The following is a 27433-nucleotide window of genomic DNA, read 5'->3' on the forward strand; positions in this document are numbered from 1 at the left end:
GTAAAACAAAAAAAAAATCCACTTAAAACCACTGTGAAATACTGTGAAATACAGTTCCCAGCTGGTCCATAACTGATACTGATATAGTTCAGTAATAATAATAATAATAGTTCTGGCAATTCCAGGAGATCACATTTTTTGGATATAGTTACTCCCTGATGCACTCCAAAGCTACGGAACTCAGGCAGGAGGTACACCGCCCTCCATAATTATTGGAACCCTTAGTTAAAATATGTTAAAAGCCTTAAAGGAAAAGCCTTAAAATGTAATTTGTATTACTCCTGATCAATAAACAAAACATGTAGACACATTTTGACTAATTGTAGATCACATGATGAATATTCTACAAACTTCATTAGATGTGCCTCTAATTGTATTAGACCTTCTTACACCTCACCATCCTATGCTCCATTAGACACCATCGTCCAGTTGGTGCTTGAACCCGATGATTGCCGCTTGCGGCTATATTTAGTTTTAAAACTGTTATTTGCATATGATTTTTTTAATGCCTTTCCAAGTCTGAAGTACCCTTCTTACCTAATAAGAGGACATTACGATGTGTTGTTTCAAAATAAAGGCCCTTTAAATTAGAACAATTATTTAATTTTACTACCTTTAGGTTCTTGGGAATTACTATTTCCTGGGACCTAAAATGGGAGGCCAACACCAGCTCCATCCTCAAAAACGCCCAGCAAAGGATGTACTTTCTGTGTCAACTGAGGAAACACGGTGTGCCACAGGAGCTGATGAAACAGTTCTACACTGCAGTCATTGAATCTGTCCTGAGCACATCCATCATAGTGTGGTTCGGTTCAGCCACAAAACAGGACATATGCAGATTGCAAAGAGTGCTGGATAGAGCAACAAAAATTATTGGTGCTCCTTTGCCCACCCTCCGAGAATTATACACAACAAGGGGTAGAAACAAGGGGTCTGTGAAAAAAATATCACAGACCCCACACACTGGACACAAACTATTTAACCTACTACCCTCTGGCAGGCGCTGCAGAGCCCTGAGCACAAAATCAAACAGACACAGTTATGGCGTCATTTTACTGCCAATAGTCGAGAGTGTTTTTCAATGCAAGAGCCTACTCCATGCAGCGCTCACGGATGTTATTTGCTCACGTGTAAAATATAGGCAGAAAAGGGGCATTATGCATTTAATTGGTCAAATCCTGTTGCCACGTCTGATTGGCTGGAGACCTTTGTCAGCTTTGTTGCAGTGAGGGAGCGCGCGCATATTCGTACAAGAGGAGAGTTAATCTGAGAGAGAGCATGGTAAATTTGTGAGAGCACACCTATATTTTACACGTGAGCCAATAAAATGCGTGAGCACTGCATGACATAGGCTCTTGCATTCAAAAACTTCACTCTCGACTATTGGCAGTAAAATGACGCCATAACAGAGTAAAAGTTTCTTTCCAATCGCCATCAAACTTATTAATAACTAGAACTGAGCTGCTGTTTACTGTTGTTTACATGCCATACTGCACTTTATACATGTTGTATAATACTGCAACTGCACTTTACTCATCTATAATGAAGTTGTTCATTGTCTTCATAGTCTTCTCTGTATATTGTGTTGTTTATAATTGTAGAGCGGTAACAACAGCCGGAAACAAATTCCTTGTGTGTGTAAACACTCTTGGCGAATAAAGCTGATGTTTAGAAAATGTTTGAGACTGAAAATTTTACTAATTTTCTCAACACAGAACAACATCAACTGTTTCAGACCTGCAGAGATCAATATTAAAGCTTTTAAACTGCAGTTTTAATTATTTTAATGTAGCCGGTGGGCACTAAAACCTGGGAGCGTTGAGGGCTAATAGGCAACCTGCCCCTTTAAGAATAAAAAGACGGTGGCGAGGGGAGCTGCAGGTGAGCTCATTAGTGGGGAGAGTACCTGGCCTCCATTACGTGCTTGGGCAGCAGCAGCAGCAGCAAGAGAAGGTAATGGTTTTAATTAGTTTTTGTAGCAGCTTATACTTATCTGTGCTATCTGGCTGATTTTATGAAGTGCTTGTGTTGTGTAGGTGTTGCTGGATAGTGCAGTGTTTTAATGATTTAGCTGCTGTTGGTGTGCATGTTGGAGAGGAGTGGAGACAGAGCAGAGAACTGTTTGGGGCAGGTGCTGCTGTTTCACTTGACTCTCATCATACATTGGAAAGAGGTATGTTGTGTATTGCAGTGGTTGTACACAGTTGTACAAGTTAGCTATTTTACAACACTCCAAGTACCTTAAGGTCTGTATTGTTTTGGGTTGTAGTAAAATTATATATTATGTATATTTTTTAACTGGGTTTTTAGTATTCATTGTGCAAGTTCACAAGAAGGCTGGGGTGCTCCTGATTTTCCCTTTCCCTCCATGTGCTTCTCTCAAGACGGCAAGGGTATGTAACATTTTTAATTTGGTTGAGCTAATGAACAAATAAATAAATGTTGAATAATTATGTGTGTCTTGGCAGGACGTGTGCATGGCTGAAAGTTGAGGATATTGGCCACTGTTTTCTGTTGTTTCCTGATTTCTACTGTGTTTCTAATCTTGTTTTCTAATGTCATTTCTACTGTTTTCTTAATGGTTCTCTACTGTTTTTGATGGTACATTTATGGGTTTTTTTTGGATAGTTTCTGTATTTCTTTCCTTATAATTTCTGTATTGATTGCTTTAGTTTCTGTGGTTTCTTTGTTTTGTTAATTTTTTTTTTGGTGCTTTTATTTATTTATTTTTTTGCATTGTTTTCTGGCTATGACTATCTGCATAATTTATTGTAGTAGCTAAGTTTTGTTTAATTTTGTAATTCTTTGTTTTTTGGGTTCAATTTAATTAGTTTATTTTCTTTTTTCATTGGTTTCAGTAACTTTGTGGGTTTTGTGGGTTTTTTTTTTTTTCAAATTAATACTCTGCCACACTTGAGTTTCTTTTCATCTAGTGTGTTTTGTTGAACAGTATTTTTGAAGTTACCAAAGAAAGAATCCAAGCTAGTCCTCCCCATTATGGTTTGTTTGGTGTGGTGTGCAGTGTAGTGTTAAGCTGTGGGGTTTGTGGATCCTTTATTTTTGGTTTGCTTTATTCCATCCAAAACTGGTGTTCATGTGCTAAAGCCAAGTATTGTCAGTGTCAACCAATTCAGTGGAGATTCATTGTGGGTTTTATGTTTGTGTTTTTGATGATTGTGAATAAAAGTATTTTTGATATCAAACTCTGCCTCTATAGACTGTTTTAACACAGTCGGGATCTGTGAAGGGGGAGTCCTTCACATTCCTTTTGGGTTTCTCCCACCTTTTAACGGGAGTGGCTTAGTCAGTATATAAGTGCATGGGTAAAAATGGCTAGAAGCCACCACTCGTAAGTGTCACATTAAAAAATATTTTCTTTCCTATTTTAGTGAAATACTTTATTCTAATTTGTAAAATGAAAGAAAAGCCCCATAGAAGTAGTTCTACGCTGTTTTAAATGAGAGTTTTAGCTGTTTAGCTCCATTCAGCGCGGTGATGGGGTGTAATGTGATATGGAGGGGGCGGAGCTCTACATAACCCGAATGAGGCTGAGCTTCGGGCTCTGCAGTTCTTTCGCAGCGCCTGAGGAGGAAGAGCAGGATCAGCTGAACTACAGAAGGTATGGAGAAGTTTCTCTCTCTCTCTTTCTTCATCACGCTGTTCTACATTCACTCCTACACCAACACCACCTTCACCACCTTCAGCATGTGCAGCATTTACACCACCAGCACTGGATCTTCTCCGAGCTCTGCTCAGCAGTTATGTGTCGTTCGAGAACGATGCAGCTCTAAGGGTGAATCCCATTTCTCCCTTAAGAAACCCACAAATGCAAGTATTTTCCGTGTTAAAAATTACGATTAGCACTGTATTGCCTTAGTTTATTGTGTAGTTTTGATGTTTTATGGCTGAATTCTTCATAACAAGCATAAAAAGTTCGCTAGTAGTTCGTTTCGGTAGCTAGCTAGCTAGCTAGCTAACTTTCCCGTTCCACCTTAAATGGTGCAACAGACGGCAGGCGCTACCGCATTTAAGGCGGAACGGAAAAAATAAATCAAATAAAAAAATAATCAGAGCTAATTTCAGCTCCCCATCACAGAGGAATTAAGGAATGGACAATATTAATTAATTTCTGCACCTCCTGCCCCCTTTCTGAACACATACCATGCCCTAAAGTTAACTAGTTAACCAGCAGCTAACAAATATGAGCTTTCATGCTGAAATATTTTATATTATGCTCTTTAAAAAAGAGAGAAAAAATGTTAAATCAGTGCTTACATTAATTAGATAGATAGATGAGTAATCATATCGACCTGGTCCTCACCACACAGCCTGCCTCACTCATCCTGACAGAAAAAAACCTAAAATATTAGCTTGTAAAATGACCCAGTGGTGTTATAGCAGAATAACACACCTAACGGTTAAAGTTAACTATATAACGAAAAGGATTAACCATTACAAACTGTGTGTACATTATCCTACCATTTAGGCTATATATCAACAACTAATAACAAATTCATGTTTTTAGGACATTCACGCTGTTGGTAGTATGTGATGTTTGGAATTGCTAGCTAGCTTGGCTAGGTCGCTAGCATTGGCTTGATAAGGTAAAGGTGGCTAAACTGTAACTTACCTTTAAAAATAATGTAATGTGCCCCTATATCCAGTTGCTGTATCCTTTTAACAAAACTGCTTTTGTTATTCAGTATTTTTCTACATTGTTCGTGACGCATTAAAAAAACATGGTGCATGCTCCACACAGTATTTTTATGTACAGATTTACAAATGTGTTAGCAATAGTAAAATGTTTTATGATGTGATTTTGTTTGGTGAGAATAATGTCATGATACAACCCAGCAAACATGCCCACAACATGGGCCAATGAGGTTGGTGCGGTACCGCCCCCATATGGGCAGCCCAAATCGGACCAATGGGTATTTGCACATTGGGCCAACAGAGATTTGCAGAGCTCTAACACACACACACACACACGCCCTCAGCGGAAAACCAATTGTGGCCCCAAATTTTTAGAACTGTGCAATATTGAACAGAGAACACTTTTCAAGAAAGAAAGCTGTGCTATTGGCACTTTGACATTTTTTGCAACTGCCTGTAAAACAATTATATAAATAACACAATTTAAAGTGTATAGTAAATTAATAAATTTATTACAAAGTATCATGTATAAAATATAAACAACACACAACAGTATTTAAGTAAATTAAATCCCAAATTTATATTTTAGCATGTAGATAAACATGTACTGCATAAATATCTCCATTTGCAAAAACAGTATTTATAAGAAACGGTATGATATAAATATCAAACATAATACAAAATAACAAAGAATTATACAACTTAAAAATATATATATATATATGTATATATATATATATATATAACATCAATAAAAACAGCAAATCATATTCTTGAATAAATACTTAAATGCACTAGACTGATATAGTAGATGAATAATAAACTGATACTATTATTGCTACTGGAACAAAGCCTCTGGGGTGGGTTTCCCGAACACGATCAACCTTAGCGAATAACGAACGAACTAACGAATGACGTGAGTAAAGAACGAGCCAGTTCTGCGAGTGTTTCCCAAAGAGCTTCGCAACGTGAAAATTAACAAAGGAGGTTAAAGAGCGTCTTTGTTGAATCCTCCCCTGAAACAGCGCACTCAATCGATCCACAAATATCGATTATTATGCAGTATTTATTCAGTATTACACCCTAAAAATGTAAAAAAGTGTTGTAATCATCAATATGATACATATTTTGAAATTTAAATTACAAAAGGATGTACTTTGGCATTAATAAAATACTCCTACAGATACATATGGCTAAATAAATAAGTCATATGTTTATATATAAATGTTTAATAAACATTAAACTTTTTTTTCTTTTTTAAAACTATTATTGTTAATATATTATATTAATAGATATTGTACTAATATTATTAATAGTAATATTGATAATAATATTAATTTATTATTATTATAATTATTAATAATATAAAAATAATATAATAATACATATACGTATGTTCCGGTGTGTGTGTGTATATATATATATATATATATACACACACACACACACACACACTCTGTAAAGCTCCAGCTCATCCTAAATCAACATCTCAGTTGGGTTTAGGTCAGGGGATTGTAAAGGCCATGCACCTCTTTGTTAACTTTTGTTAATTCCATATGCGTCAATTAATTGTTTTCATAGTTTTAATATTAATCGACAATGTAAAAAAAAAATAAAAAATGAGACATGTCAACTTTTGACTGGTATTTATATATTTGCGAGCTGACACACCCCAGAGTTTGCCCAGATGAACGGCCACAATGTTGGTTAGAAGCACCTAAATAAAGAATAATATTAAATATTACCTGCACATTCACCGATACCCTTTACAATACGTGTAGGTGTGAGTAAAGACACCTGCAGGCGTCCCCTGCACCGGACCTACAGTACCAGGAATTTTCCCAATAGCATGGAAATATATTGTATTGTGCTGTAATTCCCGGGCTGGTGGGAAGTGTATATAAGTGTGTGTATGCCACATAACAGCCTGATTACAGAATCCACGGACTTGGTGACTTTGCAGCTTTGCTTAGACCGTGAGCATCATCTACAGGAATCTGGATTTTTAATAATTTATGGGTTTGATCGGTCAATTCCAGTATGCCCAGTTAGACTACACAGAGAAAGTTGGCATTATAATATAATATAATATAATATAATATAATATAATATAATATAATATAATATAATATAATATAACTCATTCACTCACTTACTCAATCATCGTCAACCGCTTTATCCGTTAAGGGTCGCGGGGGGAGGGGGGGGGGGGGGGGGGGGGGCTGGAGTCTATACCAGCCGGCATCGGGGGGAAGGCAGTATACACCCTGGACAGGCCGCCAATCCGTCGCAGGACAGACAGACACACAGACACATCTACTCACACACTCAAAACTAAGGGGCAATTTTTATCCAACATCCAATTAGCCTGAACTTTGGACTGTGGGACGAAACCGGAGCACCAGCAGACACGGGAAATAATATAATATAATATAATATAATATAATAATATTAATTATTATAATAATAATTATATATATATATATATATATAATTGATTATAATTAATAGTAACATAATATAATTGCTTCAAGCAGGGAAATTATAATTTTTCTCCCTCAAAATTGGCGGTCCCTGGTGTTTAAGGTAATGAACTGCAAGTAGAGATCCCCTAAAGAAGCTCTTAAGAATAACGACTGGGTGAGGGCACTCGTTAATCTGCGAGCGAGTTTACGTAGTACTTTAGTTACGCACGGGTTTGGGAAACACTCTTTAATTAACGATCAATCTTAAGTACGAGTTAACGAAGTTCTTAGCGTAACGAAGCTTTCAGGAAACCCACCCCTGATCTCTATTATTAATTTTATTCCTCTTGCTTGTAGACTTGGAACCAAAATGTCATCCCAATCAAACCAGTAAAAAAAAATTCTAATTGAATATAACATTAGTTTTTGCATTAAGGTTTTTATCTCAGCAATAATAATGAAGGAGAAAATAGATGTACTTTACATAAATAGAACAGATATAGTTAATCATAATATCAAAAATGAATATTGTTTATGCATTAATATAGCATAGATCATAAATTAACTATTTTTTTGAAGAGACTGCATGAGACGATGCTTCCGTCCACCTGAACGGTCCCGTGCATTCCAAAGCCAAACCTTTGCAACCTGCTCGATCTCTGCATCCTTTGGTGGTGGCATGATTGATCTTCTCACGGCCTCTTAAAATGATAATATAGAGATATGAGAATGCAGTCAGGTAAATACTACATCTGTTAGTGTCTTTTCATGTACAATGCTTAATTTTAGAGAAATTTGCAGACTGTATTTGATTACAGTGATTCTTATATAGTGATAGTTATTTGAATTTGAATTTCTTCAGGCTATTCATGGTGAAACATAAATAGCCTTTACAGTCACTGTGTGTGACTGGTAGTTACATTCTATAAACATGTGAGGTGGCCGATATCAGGATATCAGGTTCATAAAAATACCAAAACTTTTTAAAATGATATCTTTCCCTTAGCTTAACTGGCTAGCTTTGCATTAGCTTAACTGCCTAGCTTTCCCTTAGCTTAACTGGCTATCTTTCCCTTAGCTTAACTGGCTATCTTTCCCTTAGCTTAACTGGCTATCTTTCCCTTAGCTTAACTGGCTATCTTTCCCTTAGCTTAACTGGCTAGCTTTCCCTTAGCTTAACTGGCTAGCTTTCCCTTAGCTTAACTGGCTAGCTTTCCCTTAGCTTAACTGGCTGTCTTTCCCTTAGCTTAACTGGCTATCTTTCCCTTAGCTTAACTGGCTATCTTTCCCTTAGCTTAACTGGCTATCTTTCCCTTAGCTTAACTGGCTATCTTTCCCTTAGCTTAGCTGGCTATCTTTCCCTTAGCTTAGCTGGATATCTTTCCTTTAGCTTAGCTGGATATCTTTCCCTTAGCTTAACTGGCTATCTTACCCTTAGCTTAACTGGCTATCTTTCCCTTAGCTTAAGTGGATATCTTTCCATTTTCCATTTCCCTTAATATTTCCCTTAGCAAGCCATTGTTCCCTTAGCTGGTTATTGTTGACATACAAAGTTCACTTACTTAACAGCAGTCTTTCTCCAAGAGCCGAGATAAGCTGCCAACTTGGGAGCCCCTCTTGTTATTTAAATGTGAGGTAAATTCTCATTCTAACTTAGGACAATGCTAACTTTTTTTAGCACAATGCTAACTTCGACATAGCTACCCTTATAATGCTACAATAACCTGAGAGTGGTAACTGCATTAGCACCACATTAGCATATCTTAGCAAAAAATAGAAAAGCGTATAGTAGAACAGAAATTATAACTTACCTTTCAGTCACTTTGACAGACCAAAGTCACTCACTGACTTTGCCTTTAAGCTTGATCGTTGCTCTGTGGTAAAGGCACGTGCAGGGAGGGGGGAGGGGAGGGGGGTGGATTCGTTGGTTACATGATCCTCACAATTAAATATCACATGCAAAAATAAAAAAATATGTAACTTTTATAACCTTGCTGGCTTACACAAAGTGTATAGTCAAGCACAAAAACATTTATAATTTAATATTTTTATTTATTTATTATCAGCACTACCAATAATAAAGGTGAGATTATGAATCAGCACCATGGAGCAAATTCGTAGCTATCCAAAATATTAAATAAAAATATTTTTATAAATAAAAATGTATAGCTATACAGTATATGTCTTGAAAAATATGAGATGTTACTATGTGTGTGTGTGTGTGTCCCTCCAAAGGTCTCTGCACAACTCTGCTGTGGTACCTTGATTTTTCTCCACTTTTGGTTTAGAAAATCTTTCAGAGCTGATACTACATTTCACACAGTGTTGCTCCTATCCACTAAGCTAGCTAATCTACCTAGCTCTCACAGACAAAAACAATAAAAAATATTCAGATACCCTTCATATGAACTTGTTATGACACAAACTTTCAGATTGTAAAATATTGTATGGTAAATTTGGGCTGACCCACAGTGGGCCTGCCTGGGATTTGTGTGGGAGCATCAAAGTGTTGGCTGTCCAAATAATTCCCACACTGGGCCTACAGGGGCATTAATGCACTGGACCAGTTTAGGCTAGCCCACAGCGGCCTTTTATAGGATTTGAGTGGGCCAGCCAATGAACAGGCTGCCCACAGAAAACCCATGTTGGGCCTGTTTGGAATTTTAATGGGCTAGCCCCTGCCCACAGTGCCCGCACTTAGCCCACGAAGGGCCGATGTGTAGCTTTTTGCTGGGTAATAATGCACTCCATATATGCAGGATTAAAGTAAAATAAATTATACTGGACATAAACATATATAAAATGTCTCTAGAAGATATATAATAGGAAATGAAAACAGTGTGATTTTTTCTTTTGCTTAAAACAGCAAGAAAGTACTACCCTGAATGTGATAATTAGGGGTGGGTGATATGGCTCCATATTTCAGGGTAATATAGTTCATGATATTCAAAAATATTGGCAACATTATTTCTTACGATATTTTATGGCATACTGCCTTATTAAAACAGATTAATGTCATTTCTGGAGCTGTGATTGTATGCAGATAAATTATCCCATAAATGGTCCTACACCTGAATAAAAAAAGTAATATTATCTAATTTCTAGAACATAAAAACAGGAAGGGGTAGGTCGAGACTCTTCATCAAGCATATATACATTTAATACAGGCTTTTTCGGCTTCCGGTCACTGAAATTATTGTATTGAAAAACTAAATATTTGATTATAAAAGGTGAGGGGTAGAGATATACTGCAAGTCAGAAAATTACAAAGATATTTATAAGATAAAATGAGATACACTTTGTTAGAGCAGTATAACATATTTACAGCTAGTGCTGGACGATATGGCCAAAATTTATATCACGATACATTCCTTAATTTCGGTCGATACAATATAATTTCGATATCGATATAAACATTTGGAAGGCCTCAGAAAAACTGTTAGGAATCCCTGCAATGGAAATCTGTACCTATTACTGTCTTTAAAGCCTCCTCTCATAAAAAACTGTATAATACTTTAGAAATAAAAAAAATGGTCAGAATGAATTAATGCTCACCTTTATTTGCATGTAGCAATATAAAAACATGACATCTCTGTCAAACACAAACCAATAACCTATTTACATTTTACCAATATAAATAACTTTACATTACAACAGAGGCAGAGCTTCTTATCCTTTTGTAAACATATTTAACAGATCAAAACAAAAGTGCCTCATCCAGGATAAAGAATGCAGAAAGCCTTCATTTATATAAAAGGAACACGATATCACCGTCAAATAAACAAACCTATATCAACTATAAATAACTTAGATACAACATAAACTACATAAGTGCTTCAGCCAGAATAAGGAAGATATTGTGTGTAGTGAAACTGCTTGAGGTGGTGGAACAGATTAGATGCATTACCGTTGCTAGTCAACTCCACTTTCCGGCACAATTGGGAGCAAGCTGAAGTTTATCAGACCTTTGAAAGCCGAACCACTGAATTAGACCTGCCTCCCTCAACTATCTCTCCTGTTTAATCACTTGTGGAAGCATCAGGTGTGCTCATTCTGCATCTAAAATCTAAAATTCTGCATCAGGGCCGAGCCTAATCGAGGAACTCGGTTCGGCCGCACTGCGCTCCGCTCGGCTTCATAGCGGGAGGTTCTAGGTGTGGACCGGAGCGCAGCCGAGCTTCAAGTTTTAGTAGTATGGATTATAGTGTAAAGTGTGATACTACTAAAGTAGTAGTATAACACTGTATTCAGTGCTCAGGACAGCAGCAGTGTTTCTGCTACATACATTTTGCAGCTGCAGCCTGCTGACAGTCAAGATACAACTACATATTAAAATGTCTGTGAATTTATAATGGGATAAAAGTACTGAAGCCTTTATTGTAGTATGAAGGTGTCCCAGTATTTTTCTCCATATAGTGTAACTAATGTAGGTAGTTATTTTTGGTTAATTGACCTGCTTTTATTTTAATACACATTTTTTTTTTCTTTGTTTTTCCAGAATAAACAACCAGGATATTTAATAAAGAACAGTGTTAAACTGCTGAAAGAGGTGAAGCACAAGCCATCCAGAAGAATCTCCAGAAAACGCAGAAATTGTTTGCTACATTTCACAGACAGATGGAGCCAAGTCCCAACATGGAGAAACATCAGCACTCTGTCAAGAGTTTTACTAAACAGAGTGATCTCAAAAAACACCAGCGCATTCACACAGGAGAGAAACCGTATCACTGCTCAGACTGTGGGAAGAGTTTTACTGAACAGAGTATTCTCAAAATACACCAGCGCATTCACACCGGAGAGAAACCATATTACTGCTCAGACTGTGGGAAGAGTTTTACTAGACAGAGTGATCTCAAACTGCACCAGCGCATTCACACAGGAGAGAAACCGTATTACTGTTTCGACTGTGGGAAGAGTTTTACTCAACAGGGTCATCTCAAAATACACCAGCGCATTCACACAGGAGAGAAACCGTATCACTGCTCAGACTGTGGGAAGAGTTTTACTAGACAGAGTGATCTCAAAAATCACCAGCGCATTCACACAGGAGAGAAACCGTATCACTGTTCAGACTGTGGAAAGAGTTTTACTGAACAGAGTACTCTCAAACTGCATCAGCGCATTCACACAGGAGAGAAACCGTATTACTGTTTCGACTGTGGGAAGAGTTTTACTCAAAAGAGTCATCTCAAAATACACCAGCGCATTCACACAGGAGAGAAACCGTATCACTGCTCAGACTGTGGGAAGAGTTTTACTCAACAGAGTAGTCTCAAAATACACCAGCGCATTCACACAGGAGAGAAACCGTATCACTGTTCAGACTGTGGGAAGAGTTTTACTTTACAGAGTGAACTTATATTACATCAGTGCATTCACAAAAGATAGAAAAGTATCCCAAATCTGTTCCTCTGCCATAAAAAATGCAAACCTTAAATCTTTCAGACAGCCAAAAACCCCTCATCATGCACAAAATCTTCACTCTGTTACAAGAACTTCGTTTAAAAATGGCTTTTTACAGGTTCAGAAAAATGAATCTTATCCAGAGATGATGTTTACTGAATTTCATGCTGTGTTTTTATGTATGTTTGTATACCTACATTAGTTAATGCAGAGCTCTTCAACACTTAGTGTTGTGTTTTAAGAAGTTTTTACACACAGAATCATAAATGGTACCACTAACAGCATAAACTAGGAACATACATTTTTACAATTTTTTCAGTGATATGCTGAATAAATAGTAAAGCGATGATGCTAGCTCAGAGTAAAATCGTATATTAAATCTCAGCATTAGCTTTAGAACTAATAATAAACAAAAGTGAGGATTTTACCATTCTGGGACATTTTTAGGTTTAAAAATTGAATATGCTTTGCCATAAGTAGGAAATGATCATTTGGTCAACTTATGTCATTTACAGCCTTAACACATTCTCAATTGTTTACATATAAAAACTTTCTTTATTTTTTCCTCCACTCCACGTTTGTAGTTTGTAGTTGGAGCGAGGGCACTGCCAGTGTTTGCTCCAGATGTTAGATTAGCATTACTTAGTCTTTTAAAATTTAGATGTCGTAGTTTAAAGGAGTAGAGTATTCTTAGGAGTAGAGAATATTCTTAGCTTGCAACAAAAGGCCAACAAAATCCTTTTCAGAGTTAAAAAGAAAAAAAAAAACGGTCTAGCTGTAGTTTCCATACTGAAAGCAACACTCAGCAGGCTATGCAGCAGTAAGACTGCAGGATCCTTGATTCCCTCTACTGCACATGTGGCAAACACAAGGCCCGCGGGCCAAATGTGGGCTCATCCAAGCGAGAGCTTGTAAGATCTTAGTGTCTATAATAAATAGGTCAGAAGCGTTCTTTGACCAAAAACTACATTTCCCACAATGCTTGTCGATTGTATTACCCGTGAAGTTACGGCTTACTGCCACTACACGGCAGTGTAGTCATTGATGTGGAAACCCTGCCGGAGGGAAGGTGTAACTTCGCGGGTGGAATTGAGACATACAAACGTTTATCCCATAATGTCCAGAAAAAGAGAAGCTGATGCAGATTTTATAAATATAATAAATATAATTTTATATTTATTAAGCCTTATTTCAGTATCAAACGTTTTGATCAAAGTTAATGTAACTTGTATTTAATGTCATTTCTATTCACTTGAATAGTTTGGTTCTTGATTGATGGAGTTTTTGGATTTCATAACATGACAAATTAAAAGGATTTATGTTAATAGAGCAACAAGCAAACATTTTTTCCATGCAACTGTAATATTTGATTGAATAAATAGTATATTGAGAGTTATTTAACATTAAGGAGTAATTACATTCATTTTATATTACACTTGGTTACATTTTATTACATTTATAAGTTACATCTGGCCCTCAGAGGACAGCCAATATGCCAATGTGGCCCTCGGCTAAAATGAGTTTGACACCCCTGCTCTACTGGTTTTCTCATTGGTCTATGGTTCAGTCAGTCTGATTAAAAATCTGCAAGTTAATCTACAGGGATATTTGGTTGTGTTGTGTTGCTAAAGTTATATACTCTGTTATCTTTTCCTTATTTGGTATCGTTTTGCTAAAGGGTTTTTTTATATCTCTAAAGGTACTAAAAATATCTAATCCATTTACTTTATTGATTGTTTTATCCAGTACCAGCTATTATCGTTGTTTTACATCACCTTATGTATTTACTCATATTCATATCTATGTGATTCAATAAAAGGCTTTTATATTGCAAGATCTGCAATCTTATCTATTCTTTCAACTTAAGCATTTAGCCAAAAGCTTTTGTACACAGCCAAACATACATTCAAGCAACCACTATATACAGTGCCTTGCAAAAGTATTCGGCCCCCCCTTGAACTTTTCAAACTTTTGCCACATTTTGGGCTTCAAACATAAATATATGATTTTTTTGTTTGTTTTTTGTGAAGAATTAACAAGTGTGTAAGAATACGGAGGAGTTTTGCCTTACTATGTTCATTGTTCATTGATTAAAGGGTTAATCTGTGTGTAACTAAATCAGCATTTCACTTAATCAGTATGTTATTCAAGCATTTAGCACGATTCATGATGATTCACATTGTGACTTAGAATGTATGTATATTGTGTCCTTGTGCTCAAAGCAAGGCCGTTTTTCTTGCAACTTAGCATGATTGATTTTTTCCAGCAGAACCATGAGTTTCTGTACATGTAATCTATAGTCTGATAAGGTTGGGGTGACCGAGTTCTCGGCTGACGTATAGGATGAATAACTGCTTATCAGGATCCGGGGGGTGTGAGGAGCCTCCTCACACACTATTAGACTGAGGCCAGGCGAATGCCTGTATTTATTAGACTCTGTCTAGGAAGAAGAGTAGAGTTGGGCGGGAGAGCTTCTCCCGAGAGGGACTACAGAGCCACAGGTCCTGTTCACACAGCCGAGAACTCTGGAAACCCCAACTTTTTTCACCTTTGGGTTTTCCTCTTATTTTCACCTTTTTATTTCAATTCAATTTTTCAATAATCTTTTTACTAAATTTTTGATGTATCCAAAAAAACTGTTTTGCTCAGAAGATTCTTTGAATAAAATCTGACGGAACTACAATTTTGGACTGGATCTCCTTTTCTTCTTTATGACGTATCATGCCAGATACATCATAATTCGAACAGTAGATCAATAATCTTTCAATCGTGAAGTGGAACGAAATTTATTGGATGCTATCTCATTATTTTGAGATACTCTCATCATTTGGAGATACTCAATATGTTGAGAACATTGGTATTTAAACTGTGTGAAACTGACACCAATCAATCCATAACTCCTGCTATTTACTTACTTATAAGTAGTTTTTCTCAGTAGCTCAGTCGCTGTGAAGTGTGGAGAATAGTTTTGCAATATATTGATTATCGCTGAATCACAGTTTTGAGATATCACCGTTATCATTAATTTTCCACTTTACTGAAATATGCTGAAAAAATCTTGAAAGTGGGCCTTGAAAGTGCTTGAATTTTACCTTGTAAAAGGTGTTTGAACCCTGTGTTTAAAAACCCCAGCAGCACTGCTGCACCTGATCTACATGTACCAACACAACACACACAAACACGTCACCACATTAGTGTCAATGCAGTTTTAAGAAATATTTCTCACGAAAATAAAGCTCTCTGGCGCTGGGAATTAAATATACAGGGTAAAATTTAGGCTAATCAGATATGCAGGTGAAAAAAATAAACTACAGTTTGTGGAACTACAAAAATGGACACATCAAAAACAGGAAAACTTAAGCAGGCTGTGTGTGTATATGTGTGAATATGTGTATGTATATACCTACAAATCTCAAATGTAAATTGACATAATATGGACCATTAAATGACGGTAACAACCTGACCGTTTGACACTTAGCTAATCGGCATACCAGTAGGAGAGAGCAGAGATAGACTGGCTGTGTATGAAACGGTAGGCAGCTACCACAATCCCTCATGCCTGAGCTGTTCATATGTTAACACCCACTAAATGATTAACCCTTTACAAGTATTAATATGAACTTTAGGAAAAAGAATATAAACAGAATTGCCCTTTTTTCTATTGTGAGTTAAATGAAGTCACTGCTGCCTATTCTAATAAGCTAACCGTATGACTAGCTTGACGAGTTCTGGGGACATTTTTACATGGGATGTGTCTGAAAGATCTGTGGAAAAAAAGACATTACTTAAATTAATAAAAAGTATTATTACAAACGTTACAAAAGGACTTTCTGAGCTGAAAACAAAAAAAAAGAAAATATGTTTTATAAAATTTATTGAGATATCATATATATCCTATACCCAGTTTATAGACACATTTGGGACATACCGGGGTTGGACAATGAAATTGAAACACCTGTCTACAGTCACTCAGTGTTGGATCTTAGTTTTACATGAAAATAAATCTATGCCAGTTTTTATTCTGAGCTCTGGCTCGCTTCTTTTTTTTCCCTCCTTTTTTCCTCCCTGTATCACAATCTCTTCTAGTTCCTCCCTTTACCCAAGTTTGATTTTAGGAAGTCTTTTACGTCTTCTCTGTATATGTGTTGTTTGCAGAGGCGGTCTTTGCATAGAGGCATTGCTAGGCAACTGCCGTAGGGCCCGTCCCACTGCAGCCCACTGTAGGGGCCCTTTGACTAGCTGCAAACTTTCCATAGGCCTACAGCTGGTAATTGGGGCCCTTTGGACAGTAATTCACGGATAGTGTGTTCATAAATGGTGATTCTTGTATGTTTAAAATGGAAACAAAGATAACACAATACATTACAAAGAAATACAGATTCCGTCCACACCCCCTCTCTTTCGCGTTAAAATGGAATATTCCATCCATGCCATGTGGCCATGCCGGTGAACCACAAACGCGCTGCTTGTGAAAGACAGAATTAAAGTGAAATTAAGTGTACAAGTGGGTTGTGAGCGAAGCCATGAAGCGCCACCACCCAAGTGGCTAAACTTAAAACAGATGCTCTTCCAAAAGCTTTTTTAGTGTGTCAGCACCACTGGACCAAATGTTTTGGTGGAGGAGGAGGACGAGGAGGTGCCATACTAGGGTTGTGTCATTTATGACCCAACATCGCGATGGACCATTGCGATGCCACGCCCACTTTTTTTTATTTTTCCAGAAACATGCACTGACCTTCTTTAGGTCTTCTTCACCTAAAACTTTAGCAGGGATTGTACAGAAAAAGATCAAATCAGGTATATAACTTCAATGAATTAGAGTCAGGGATAAAATTAAAATACCCTACTGCTATAAATATGCCTAATTGGCATATTATTATATTATTTATTATTATTCTATTATTATTAAGATATTATTATTTATATCTAGGTTACAGCTTGTCTTCGTTTTTTTCTACATGTCTGTATTAATTTTAAACATTTCATGTTATTCACGCTAATAGAATAAGCCTGCTCGTTGTGCGTCGGGTGCGTTGGGCACCTTACTTTGAATAATTACTAGTTACTAACGAAGTTACCCCACTATAAAAGTAACTAGTTACCAGTAAAAGTAAGTATTGACTTACTTTAAATCATGTAAATTCTATTATTATTATAAGAATAATAAACGAAAATAAAACCAAAATGTTGACAAAAATATAATCTAACGAATTTCAAAACAGAGAAACGAAAAACGTTAAAATGGTATTGATATGACATAAATATAATCAAACAGTTTAGCTTCAGTAAAGGAAAGCGCGCGCGCGGCATTGCGATAATAAATGAAACGATGCATGTCTATTTTAAGCAGTGGACACGTCATTTACACAAGCCAGCCTTAAAGGTTATGAAATTATCGTTTATATTCGTGGTGTATTTATATCAGCCTGTCAAAATCTATAGAGCTGTCTGATCCTGCTGTCATACAGACCATTTGGATAGTGCACTGACGGCATTAGTCAATAGGTAGGCTACTCTGTTTATTAATTTTTTATTAAAGTCACTAAAAATCTTCAAACTACACTACTACTATTTGCAAACGTGCCACGTGCCTTGCAATACCCAGATTAGTTTCTAGTTAAGCGTTTAAAGCTACCAAATCAGCAAAGCCAACGTAACTAGCTCAGGCAACACCACTGAACATGAAGTAATCAAAACTATTTAAACCTTTATCATCGAAGTTACTCACCAGAAAGGGATGCATGGGCCTCATCTTTCTGCTTCTTTTTCTTCTTCTCAGCTCCAGACTCAAACCGTCGCTTCATAGTTGAATTACCATTTAGTAGCAACTTCGCGTGGTGAACTTGTCTCCTGCCAAACTCAAGTAGCCTTGCTACTTTAGTTAGGACTAAGGTTGCCAGATAAGTTACGATTTTTCATCCTATTTGTTTATTTTATTTTAAGTTTTTAACTTACACAAATATTGCACTGGACAAGTTTTTGTATAGAATGGCCACATACACTTTAAAAATGGTTAAACATGCGCAAGATTTAGCGCCTCCATGCATTTTTTGATTATTTATTTGACTGGAAAATGTCACATCTGGCAACAATCAACAGAGCAAACCGAGCCGTGCCATTTCAGGCAATAGGGGTGGGGGCATTATATTATGCACAAAAATAATAACGTGCCGCTTTTAAGTAGTAGAGTAGGTGCCCCATGCAATGTTTAAAGACAAAAAAGATGAGCGTATCATAAATAATTCACATTGGGTTTTAAATTTAATAATGTCATAATTTCAACACATTTTATATCTACTCAGGTTATATTGGTTTCATAGGCGTGCGCACACAGACATCAGGTGGTGCTAAAGCACCACCAACTCTGCCCTTCATTAACCAAAGTGCCCTTTTGAAACTTCGTTTTTTTTTTATATATATATTATTATTATTATTATTATTATTATTATTATTATTATTATTATTAAGATTTTACTGAAGCCGTGTTGAAATGATCTTTTGAAAACCTAAACGATTAAAAACGAGTGAAAACAGAATGCCCTGAAATCAGCTCACACGACACCGCTCTCTTCCTCTGTCACGTGACCCCGCGCGGTCGCGCAAGCATAGGCCAATCACGAAGCCGGTTCAGGAAGAAAGTCCCGCCTCTTAATAGAAACAGCCAATCAGCTCGCTGTTTTGCGGAGGAGAGTGGAGGATTTCTAAAGTTTTCTTTTTTAGATTCAGCAGCGGGGTGCAGCGAGCTGACGTTAAAACAGATCTGGATGTACAGCGATTTTTCTAAAAGGTAACGGAGCTTACCATGTACACTGTTATGAGATTATTTCTGATAGCTGGTTAAAAATAAACGACTCAAAACCCACAGATCAAACCCTCTGTGAGCTTGTGATAGTCATTGTGACTTGTAGACTAGGATTACTGTAAATTATAATGAAGGAAAATTATTTTAGCTAGCTTTACTAGTTAGCTAGAAGCTGGATGTAGTGAATAGACAGAATTTAGTACAGTACTTCATGTAGGTAGTTTAAAGCAGTTTCTTAACCCATCCATATGATCAGCTAATAAACTCTCATTTATTGAGTTAACCTTTTAAAATCCCTTAGCCTCTTAGATTTACTAATGAAATATATCTGGTCCTTTAGTAAAAGCTCATGAAACTAACAGACTAGGAGGGTTTGGGTCATCTAAAGTTTATATTAACATCTGCTAAAAATCTCTATGAAACATAAGGTTACATTCTTTTACGTAAAAGACCACCATCATAAGTACTTTTAGTTGAAAAAAGTTGGCGTAAATGTACTAATAACGTAAATACAACAGAATTGACATATATTTATATATAGTTCAGACATTGCACGTATATATTTTTTTATCAACAGTAAATGTAAAGTGGAGTAACATGTTTAGGTTGTAAAGTGACCTTTACTTGGATGTAACTAATAATAAACAGAAGTACAAAAATAATGGTTTATTTGTGATTAAAGGTAATTCCACAAATATTGTTTTAAGAGACTATAAAATGGGCTTATTCAAATGAGCAGATTACTTTATATTATATTATAATTATATTACATTATAGATGTGTCCTCCCCAATATCAAACCTGCTCCTACGTCCTTGCTAGCAAGTCACACTAGATGCACTGCAGCAGCAGTTCAGTAAGTCTTCAGCACAGCACGCACGGCAACAGTCCCACCAGCCACGTAACATACACATCAAGTAAAATCCTACCGTTTGCCCTCTAAACCCAACCTGAAATCAGTTTGTTGTGCAGTAATATGTCTCATACAGCACCAAACTACTATGTATTTTATCAGTTGGTGGTGTGACATTTTTCCATTGACAACTCACGTTTAGAGAATGTTACAAATAAAAGTCAAATTTCATTCAACATGTGTGTGTAATTTTTTTTATAATGAAGTGTTCCACATGCACTAAAAAGTGCCCTTTTTCCCCCCTGAGCACTTGCCCCCCAAAATGTCTGTGCACGCCACTGATTGGTTTGATTATTAAGTTTGCTTGATAATCTGAAAATGTACATATGACAAAAATACAAAAACAAAAGAAATCTATAATGAGGGCGACTCTATATAGGTCCAATACATCTTCTTATATATCAAAGTAATGATAAAAGACAGTATGTCCAGAATGTTGTTGCTACCCCACTTGGGGATTTTGGGTTTATGTGAGGCTAAATAGAAAGGTCTTTGGGTGTGGGGTGGACCATACATTTAAGTGGCTCCAGAGATTGGATGCAAACACACAATTTGGAAAAAGACAAACAAAAACACTGTATAAAACAGAAAAGAAACGGATGGTATAGGTCATATATTTATATACACACTATTTATGAACCAGACTCAGACTTCCATCTGGGAAAAAATGTGAACTGAATAATGATTGAACCCAGGTTATTACAAACAAATATTACCAGTAAGTATTATAAGGATTGGCCAAACTCTATAATCTATATGTATTAATTTTTACAGGTTTCCCCGATAAAAGGGAACCCTGTTCTCTCCCCAACGGTGGATCCTCCCGGTGGGGTTAAAACAGGTGGCACTTTCAGATCGGTCCCATTTGGACCCCCAGCCCTCTTAGAGAAAGAACAACAAGGTAAGTTCATACACAACTACACACTCTCATTAATGTCCATTATGGTGATTTGGAAAACATTACCACATCACAACTTAATGTAAATATTTATTTCTTTAAAGGTGGCTTCTTGTTCCATGATTTTACAAATGTATTGCAATGTCACCATCCACAATCATGACATCAAAAAAAGAGATTTTAACATAAATAAAAAACCTATGTTACATGTTTTAACCATCATAACTGTATTAAATTAAATCATTTTTTAAAATATCAAAACAAAAAAAAAAACGACCCACCCAGGTGACCCAGAGAACACCATTTATCTATAATACTTGTATAATGTTTTGTATAATTTACCTTGAAAAATCTACATTAGCAAATTACATTACTAAGGCATTCACTGATTCAGTTTCACTATCTATTAAATCTAATCTACTTTGAATAAAATAAGTGATTTTACTCTTGTACTTGTCGACCCAGACTACAAATGTGCAGCTAAAATGTTAAATATGTAATGATAAATGTGAATTAATAGCAGACACCCGCTGGAACCCTTTGTCTAATTCACTTAGTAACTGGCTGTTTAAAACTGTTTACTTTTACTATGCATACATAGTACAAATTGGGGAGTGAAACTAGTAGCTGTAGTAACGTAGAGGAAATGATATAATTGTCATCGGACAGTGACACGCAGCATTGCCCGGCGGCTGGCAGTTGGCGGAAACTGAGCTGTGACTGAGTAGTAATGGAAGAAAGTGACGAGGGGTCAGGCAGCGAGTCAGACCTGTTTCAAAACTAAGGCGGGGGTTGGGGGGGACAGAGGAGAATGGCATACAGTTTGTAAGAAAGGTAGGCGCGATGATGGGGAATCTAAAGAGGATGGGGAGAAGAAGGAGGAGTATGTGGTGGTTCTGAAATTTGAATCTGAAGCAGTTTCTTATGTGAGCCCCCTTAAACTAACTGCTGATCTGAAAGCTGACATTGTGGGTGTGGCAGGAGCTAAAACATTAAGTGTTGGTAATTTGTAAAGACATATGCTTGGATGTGTCTATGGACCAAATTAAAAGAAATCTTTCTGAAGGCAAGGTGGTTAAAGCTATTCGATTGAAGGGGTGAAGATGGAGTGAAATCAGATTTCTTGTCTGTGATGACACAGTTTGATGGGCAGGTCCTAAAAATAAAGTACTACCCAGCCCCATCTTCTCTCCTTCTCTTGTTGACATTTTTGCAAGAGCAGAAGAGACATAATTGATTGGAGAGGGGACAGGTGACCAGGAGGAAGGGATAAAGATTTAAAAGATAGACTTTGATGATCTCTTCAATGGTGATAATGAGGATTAAAATTATTAGTACCCCACTATACTAGTACTTAATTTTTAGTACATTGTTGGATTTTATCATCAAGTCAAAAACTTAAAAACAACCATTCTATTGAATTCCTTGGCCCAGAATTGGAAAAGTGTACTCATTTGTCTGTATAGGTTTTTAACTGAAGGAGCTATGCCATTTTCTTTATAACTTTTTCAAGTTCGAAATCGGGATAGATGTAGTAAAAGGTTAAAAATAAGCCCCAAAGGACATTTGTTGTCCTGTTACCTGTCAGAATCTTAAAATAGACACTTCAAAGATTAAGAAAAATCTCAAGATGTTTTTATTTAATGCACAGGATTTTAGTATAATGTAAAAACACACAGGCAAATTAAAATTTTCTGCTAATTTGTTTATATTTTTGTCCCAGAATTAATTCGAAATATGTTAAAAACTTAAAATAACTATTATGTTAAATTCCTTGGCCCAGAAATGTATGGAAAGGTGTGCTCATTATATGTATAGGTTGTTAACTCAAGGAGCTATGCCAATTTCTTCATCATTTTTTTCCGGTTCGGAATTGGCATAGATGCATTAAAGGGTTAAAAATAAATGTCATAGGACATTATTTCATCCTGTTACCTGTCAGAATCTTAAAATAGACACTTCAAAGAATAAGAAAAAACAGTTGCAAAAAAAAAAATCCACTATGTGCTGTGGATAACACAAGTGCATTTAACATTCAAAACAGAACTGCAGATCCGCAACATCGAATCGAATCTTGTCCAAACTTTTGACTGGTACTTTATATTATTACTATATTCAATATTAATACTTTTACTTAATTAAAATATTTAAGTTGATACTTCATCCCCAGTATCTATACTTCTACTTGAGTAATGAATGTGAATCATTTTAACACTCTTCGTTAGGGAACTGCTATTCTTCGTTCAACCCTCCTCCTTTACCCGGGCTTGGGACCGGCAAAGTGACCTTAAAAGACTCACTTTGGCGGAGTTACTTTTTTTTTTTTTTTGGGGACTATCCGCGCCAAAGCGTATCGATCCAGACGCTGAAGCCGGGCTATCAGCGCCGGAGCGCGGCTCTAACCAGACGCTAAAGACGGGCTATCAGCGCCGGAGCGCGGCTCTAACCAGACGCTAAAGACGGTCCATCAGCGCCGGAGCGCGGCTCTAACCAGACGCTAAAGAAGGGCTGTCAGCGCCGGAGCGCGGCTCTAACCAGACGCTAAAGACGGTCCATCAGCGCCGGAGCGCGGCTCTAACCAGACGCTAAAGACGGTCCATCAGCGCCGGAGCGCGGCTCTAACCAGACGCTAAAGACGGGCTGTCAGCGCCGGAGCGCGGCTCTAACCAGACGCTAAAGACGGGCTGTCAGCGCCGGAGCGCGGCTCTAACCAGACGCTAAAGACGGGCTGTCAGCGCCGGAGCGCGGCTCTAACCAGACGCTAAAGACGGGCTATCAGCGCCGGAGAGCGGCTCGAACTAGACGCTGAAAACGAACCATCCCGCGTTTCCTTGTCTCAGAGCAATTTGATCTCTCAGGAGCGATTTGTTTACTTTCCTACTCCTCTCGTCCATCTCCTCCTTCTCAATCTCCTCTATATACTCTCTCCTCTTCCATCTCCTCCCCAATCTCCTCTCATCTCCTCTATTTCCTCTCTCCTGCTCCATTTCATCTCATCCTACAGTAATAGCTAGAGGCTAAGGTATATAGGTATAGGTATAGGCTACAAGCAGAGCTTCGACCACGCGGAGCAGTACATACACTGCTTTCTCCAGTATGAAGCTCATTTTACCCGCTCGATCGGACGCTACGCAGAAATTCTGCAAACTACTGAAGTCTACCGCGCTCTCCCGCTTTTTAATACCGGGAGCGCACGGTGACGTCACAGACAGAACGTTGTGGATCGCTGTTGCCAAGGCAACAAACATACAAATAAAAAAACACGTCAGAACTGATCTATTTGTGGACATCCATTTTACGTTGAATAAACTTTATACATGTGGGTTGTTTTACACTTTACTTACCGTAATTATATATATATATATATATATATATATATATATATATATATATATATATATATATATATATAGTTTTAATTATATATGCCATTTGTGTCCCGAGGAAATTACATTTATAAATGTGCACAAAAAAAATTCAAATACGTTTTTATTATATAATATAATCATATTGTCTTGTACATTGACCTTATAATAATAACTACTTAGGAGACTGAAAAAATTGCATTTGTTACCTGTCCCCACTCTCTAATTATAAACTTTACCATCAAATATAATTGTAAAAATATAAATATAAAAATACTAGTAAATGTATAATTGTAGTTGAACTGTACATTGTAGGTTATCAGTCAGTCAGTGATTTAATGTGTAAATAGTTTAACTGTTGTCCGTAATAACTGTATTAACCTGTAACTCAGTGATTTATTATGTAAATAGTTTAACTGTTATCCGAAATAACTATAGATTAACCTTTAACTCAGTGATTTAATGTGTAAATAGTTTACCGGTTATCCGTAATAACTGTAGATTAACCTGTAACTCAGTAATTTAATGTATAAATAGTTTAACTGTTAGACGGAATAGCTGTAGATTAAAGTGTAACTGAGTGATTTTCATGTGTAAAAATTGGAATTATGATTGTGAGTTTTTTCTTTGGGTTTTCTCTCTTACCATTATACATTGTTTAATGTATTTTAATGATCAGTATGCTTATTGTAGTATCACATCTGAAATAGTGGGAAAGTAAATTTCTCACTATTATTTGTAAATAAATAAGAAGTTTATGAAGCATGTTACATTTTTGTTCTATGCAACTAAAATGACAAAATAGATAATTTGACTGTGTAGGAATGTATAATTGTATGAAACTTTTCTTTGATTGCTTATTCAATTGTTTTATGTTATGGTTACATTACTGCATTTCTACAAAGAATCTAATCGAAAATAAATAAAATACTCTAGTATGGACATTATGGAGTGGAAATTCAGAAAGAAACAAAACAATTATAGTTTCTGCTATGTTTGCTATGTTTCTTTTATATAAATTTTATTGAAGTTTTTTACAAGTCAATTTACAAGAAAACAGTACATACAAAATATTTCAGTCATGTTTCATCATTACATCCTTGTTACATACACCAATAAAAGTGAAAATAAAATACAGGTTACAATTCATACAAAATTCTAATTTTTTTAAAATAAAACAAATGTATTTCCAACATCATTTAAGTATTTTTCAGAACCTTTTATTCTTTTTTAATATCAGCAAGAGCTTGTTTTAAAACACAGAGACCTGGAATTACACAATTATCCATAGCAATCTTACATCGATTTTTCCACATTTTATTTTTAACAATACATACCCATAAACATACGAAATCTATTTGGGATCTCGAGAGGTTTTCTTTACTAATTCCGTATTTTATGGTTTTTAAGTCAAAAGTTATTTTAAAATTAAAGATCTTTTCAGATAAATCCCAGATTGCTATGTTTCTAGTGATAAGTAAATTGTTGGTGTTGGAGAAGTATTGTTGTGTTCCTCTAGGTGGAAGTTGTGTGTTGTTTAAGGCTCATCAGTTGGAAGCTGCAAGAGCTCGGAGGAACAAAGTTTTTTGACTGTGTGATTGTGGGATGATTTTTTGAGTTTAGTAAATGTTCTTAAACCAAATTCAAGCCTTCTGGCTCCTGCAGTTCAGTTGTGGTACGAAAATGGAACTTTTAGACGGCGCGCCACTACAATACTGTTTCATACGTAAGTGATTAGGCTTGTTCGACTTTACGGAGACGTGGGTCTCTGTAGCTCGGAGTAGTGGGTGTGTCGAAAGGTGTGGGCGTGTCGAAAGGTGGTCGACTATTGGTCTATTGGAGCTGACGTTTCAGCGTGGCCGCCATTTTGGAGTTGGCAACCATGCGCCCCCAGTGGATTTATTTACACTGAGAAAGGAGTTTAATAAACCTTTATAATATTCACAACTCTACCAACTATAGTATGATGTAGTAATGATTCAGGACGCTGTGACACATAACAAATATGTGCTTTCATGCTTAAATACTTTATATTGTGCTCTTTAACAAAGACAGACATATGGTATGGCATATTAATAAGTGCATACATTAATTAATGTGTGTCTATGTACATATAAATATAAAATTAATTAATTAATACACTTTTTAATATGGCATACCATATGTCTGTCTTTGTTAAAGAACATAATATAACTGCTACATCTCTGCTGTTTGTAACAAACCAAACCGTGTGAAAATCGGGTAAAATTGGTGGAGTTGTGATTATTATAAGCGTATTTAATCCTTTTCGGCAGTAAAGTTTTGACACGCCCACTCTATTGCGTAAACCACCTTTCGACACGCCCACACATTTCAAAGACGCCCACCTTTCGACATGCCCATACACTTCGACACGCCCACTAGTCCGGTCTGCAGAGACCTATACTTGAATTTACGCGGCGCTGCGCTGGATAACGTATGTCTTTATAAATTGGCAAGTACAGCAACTAATCACATTTCACAAAGATAGATTTTGAATAAAAACAAGCAAATTAATTCATTTTCTGTTTAATTAATCATACATTAATTCCCCAGATGTCTATTTTGGGAGTCTGCTTGGCCAAAAGTTCGGCATAATATTTTGAAGCCACCATTAACTAAAACATTGTGTCCCAAAAATGAATGTCATATGGTGTGACACCATACTCCTTTTTTTAAACGGGCAGTTGTGAGGAGACCTTTAGGGAGTGGGGTCCTCCTTCTTACAGGAGGAAGAACAACACATCAGAAAGACACTGAAAGTAACAGGCTGTGTTATTGCTCTTTATTCTTTCAGAAAAATCAAGTACCACATTGCCTAAAGTCATGCTAAGTACATGAAACTTCATATAGTGTGATGGTTTTCTTTTCACACCATAGGTTTATTTTATCACACTATATGATATGAACTGCATAT

General features: G+C 36.5%; 5 protein-coding genes and 1 long non-coding RNA gene across 6 annotated transcripts in view; 3 read left to right on the plus strand and 3 right to left on the minus strand.

Annotated features, from left to right (window-relative positions):
* The window catches only part of LOC111189489 (NACHT, LRR and PYD domains-containing protein 12-like), a 382248-nt gene that overhangs the window by 256515 nt on the left and 98300 nt on the right, over nt 1-27433 (plus strand). The gene's annotated exons all lie outside the window — the stretch shown is intronic.
* Nucleotides 1-27433, minus strand: part of LOC125801287 (zinc finger protein 239-like) — a 262488-nt gene that overhangs the window by 78462 nt on the left and 156593 nt on the right. The gene's annotated exons all lie outside the window — the stretch shown is intronic.
* Nucleotides 1-27433, minus strand: part of LOC111197128 (zinc finger protein 665-like) — a 172004-nt gene that overhangs the window by 78462 nt on the left and 66109 nt on the right. The gene's annotated exons all lie outside the window — the stretch shown is intronic.
* Nucleotides 1-27433, minus strand: part of LOC125801267 (zinc finger protein 271-like) — a 251973-nt gene that overhangs the window by 59112 nt on the left and 165428 nt on the right. The gene's annotated exons all lie outside the window — the stretch shown is intronic.
* Nucleotides 2089-3191, plus strand: LOC125801606 (uncharacterized). The gene is made up of 3 exons (XR_007438811.1): nt 2089-2173; nt 2311-2393; nt 2469-3191. It is a non-coding gene; the product is annotated as an uncharacterized LOC125801606 (long non-coding RNA).
* Nucleotides 3371-14355, plus strand: LOC125801485 (zinc finger protein 239-like). The gene is made up of 2 exons (XM_049478267.1): nt 3371-3619; nt 11617-14355. Exon 2 carries the CDS (start codon nt 11736-11738, stop codon nt 12504-12506), a length of 771 nt encoding a protein of 256 aa, XP_049334224.1. The 5' UTR covers nt 3371-3619; nt 11617-11735; the 3' UTR covers nt 12507-14355.

This window comes from Astyanax mexicanus, chromosome 4 (assembly GCF_023375975.1).
Source record: "Astyanax mexicanus isolate ESR-SI-001 chromosome 4, AstMex3_surface, whole genome shotgun sequence".
In the NCBI taxonomy this organism is placed as follows: domain Eukaryota; kingdom Metazoa; phylum Chordata; class Actinopteri; order Characiformes; family Acestrorhamphidae; genus Astyanax; species Astyanax mexicanus.

What these genes read in the sequence shown, in the direction of transcription:
- LOC125801485 (XM_049478267.1), top strand. Translation starts at nt 11,736, where the DNA reads ATGGAGCCAAGTCCCAACATGGAGAAACATCAGCACTCTGTCAAGAGT.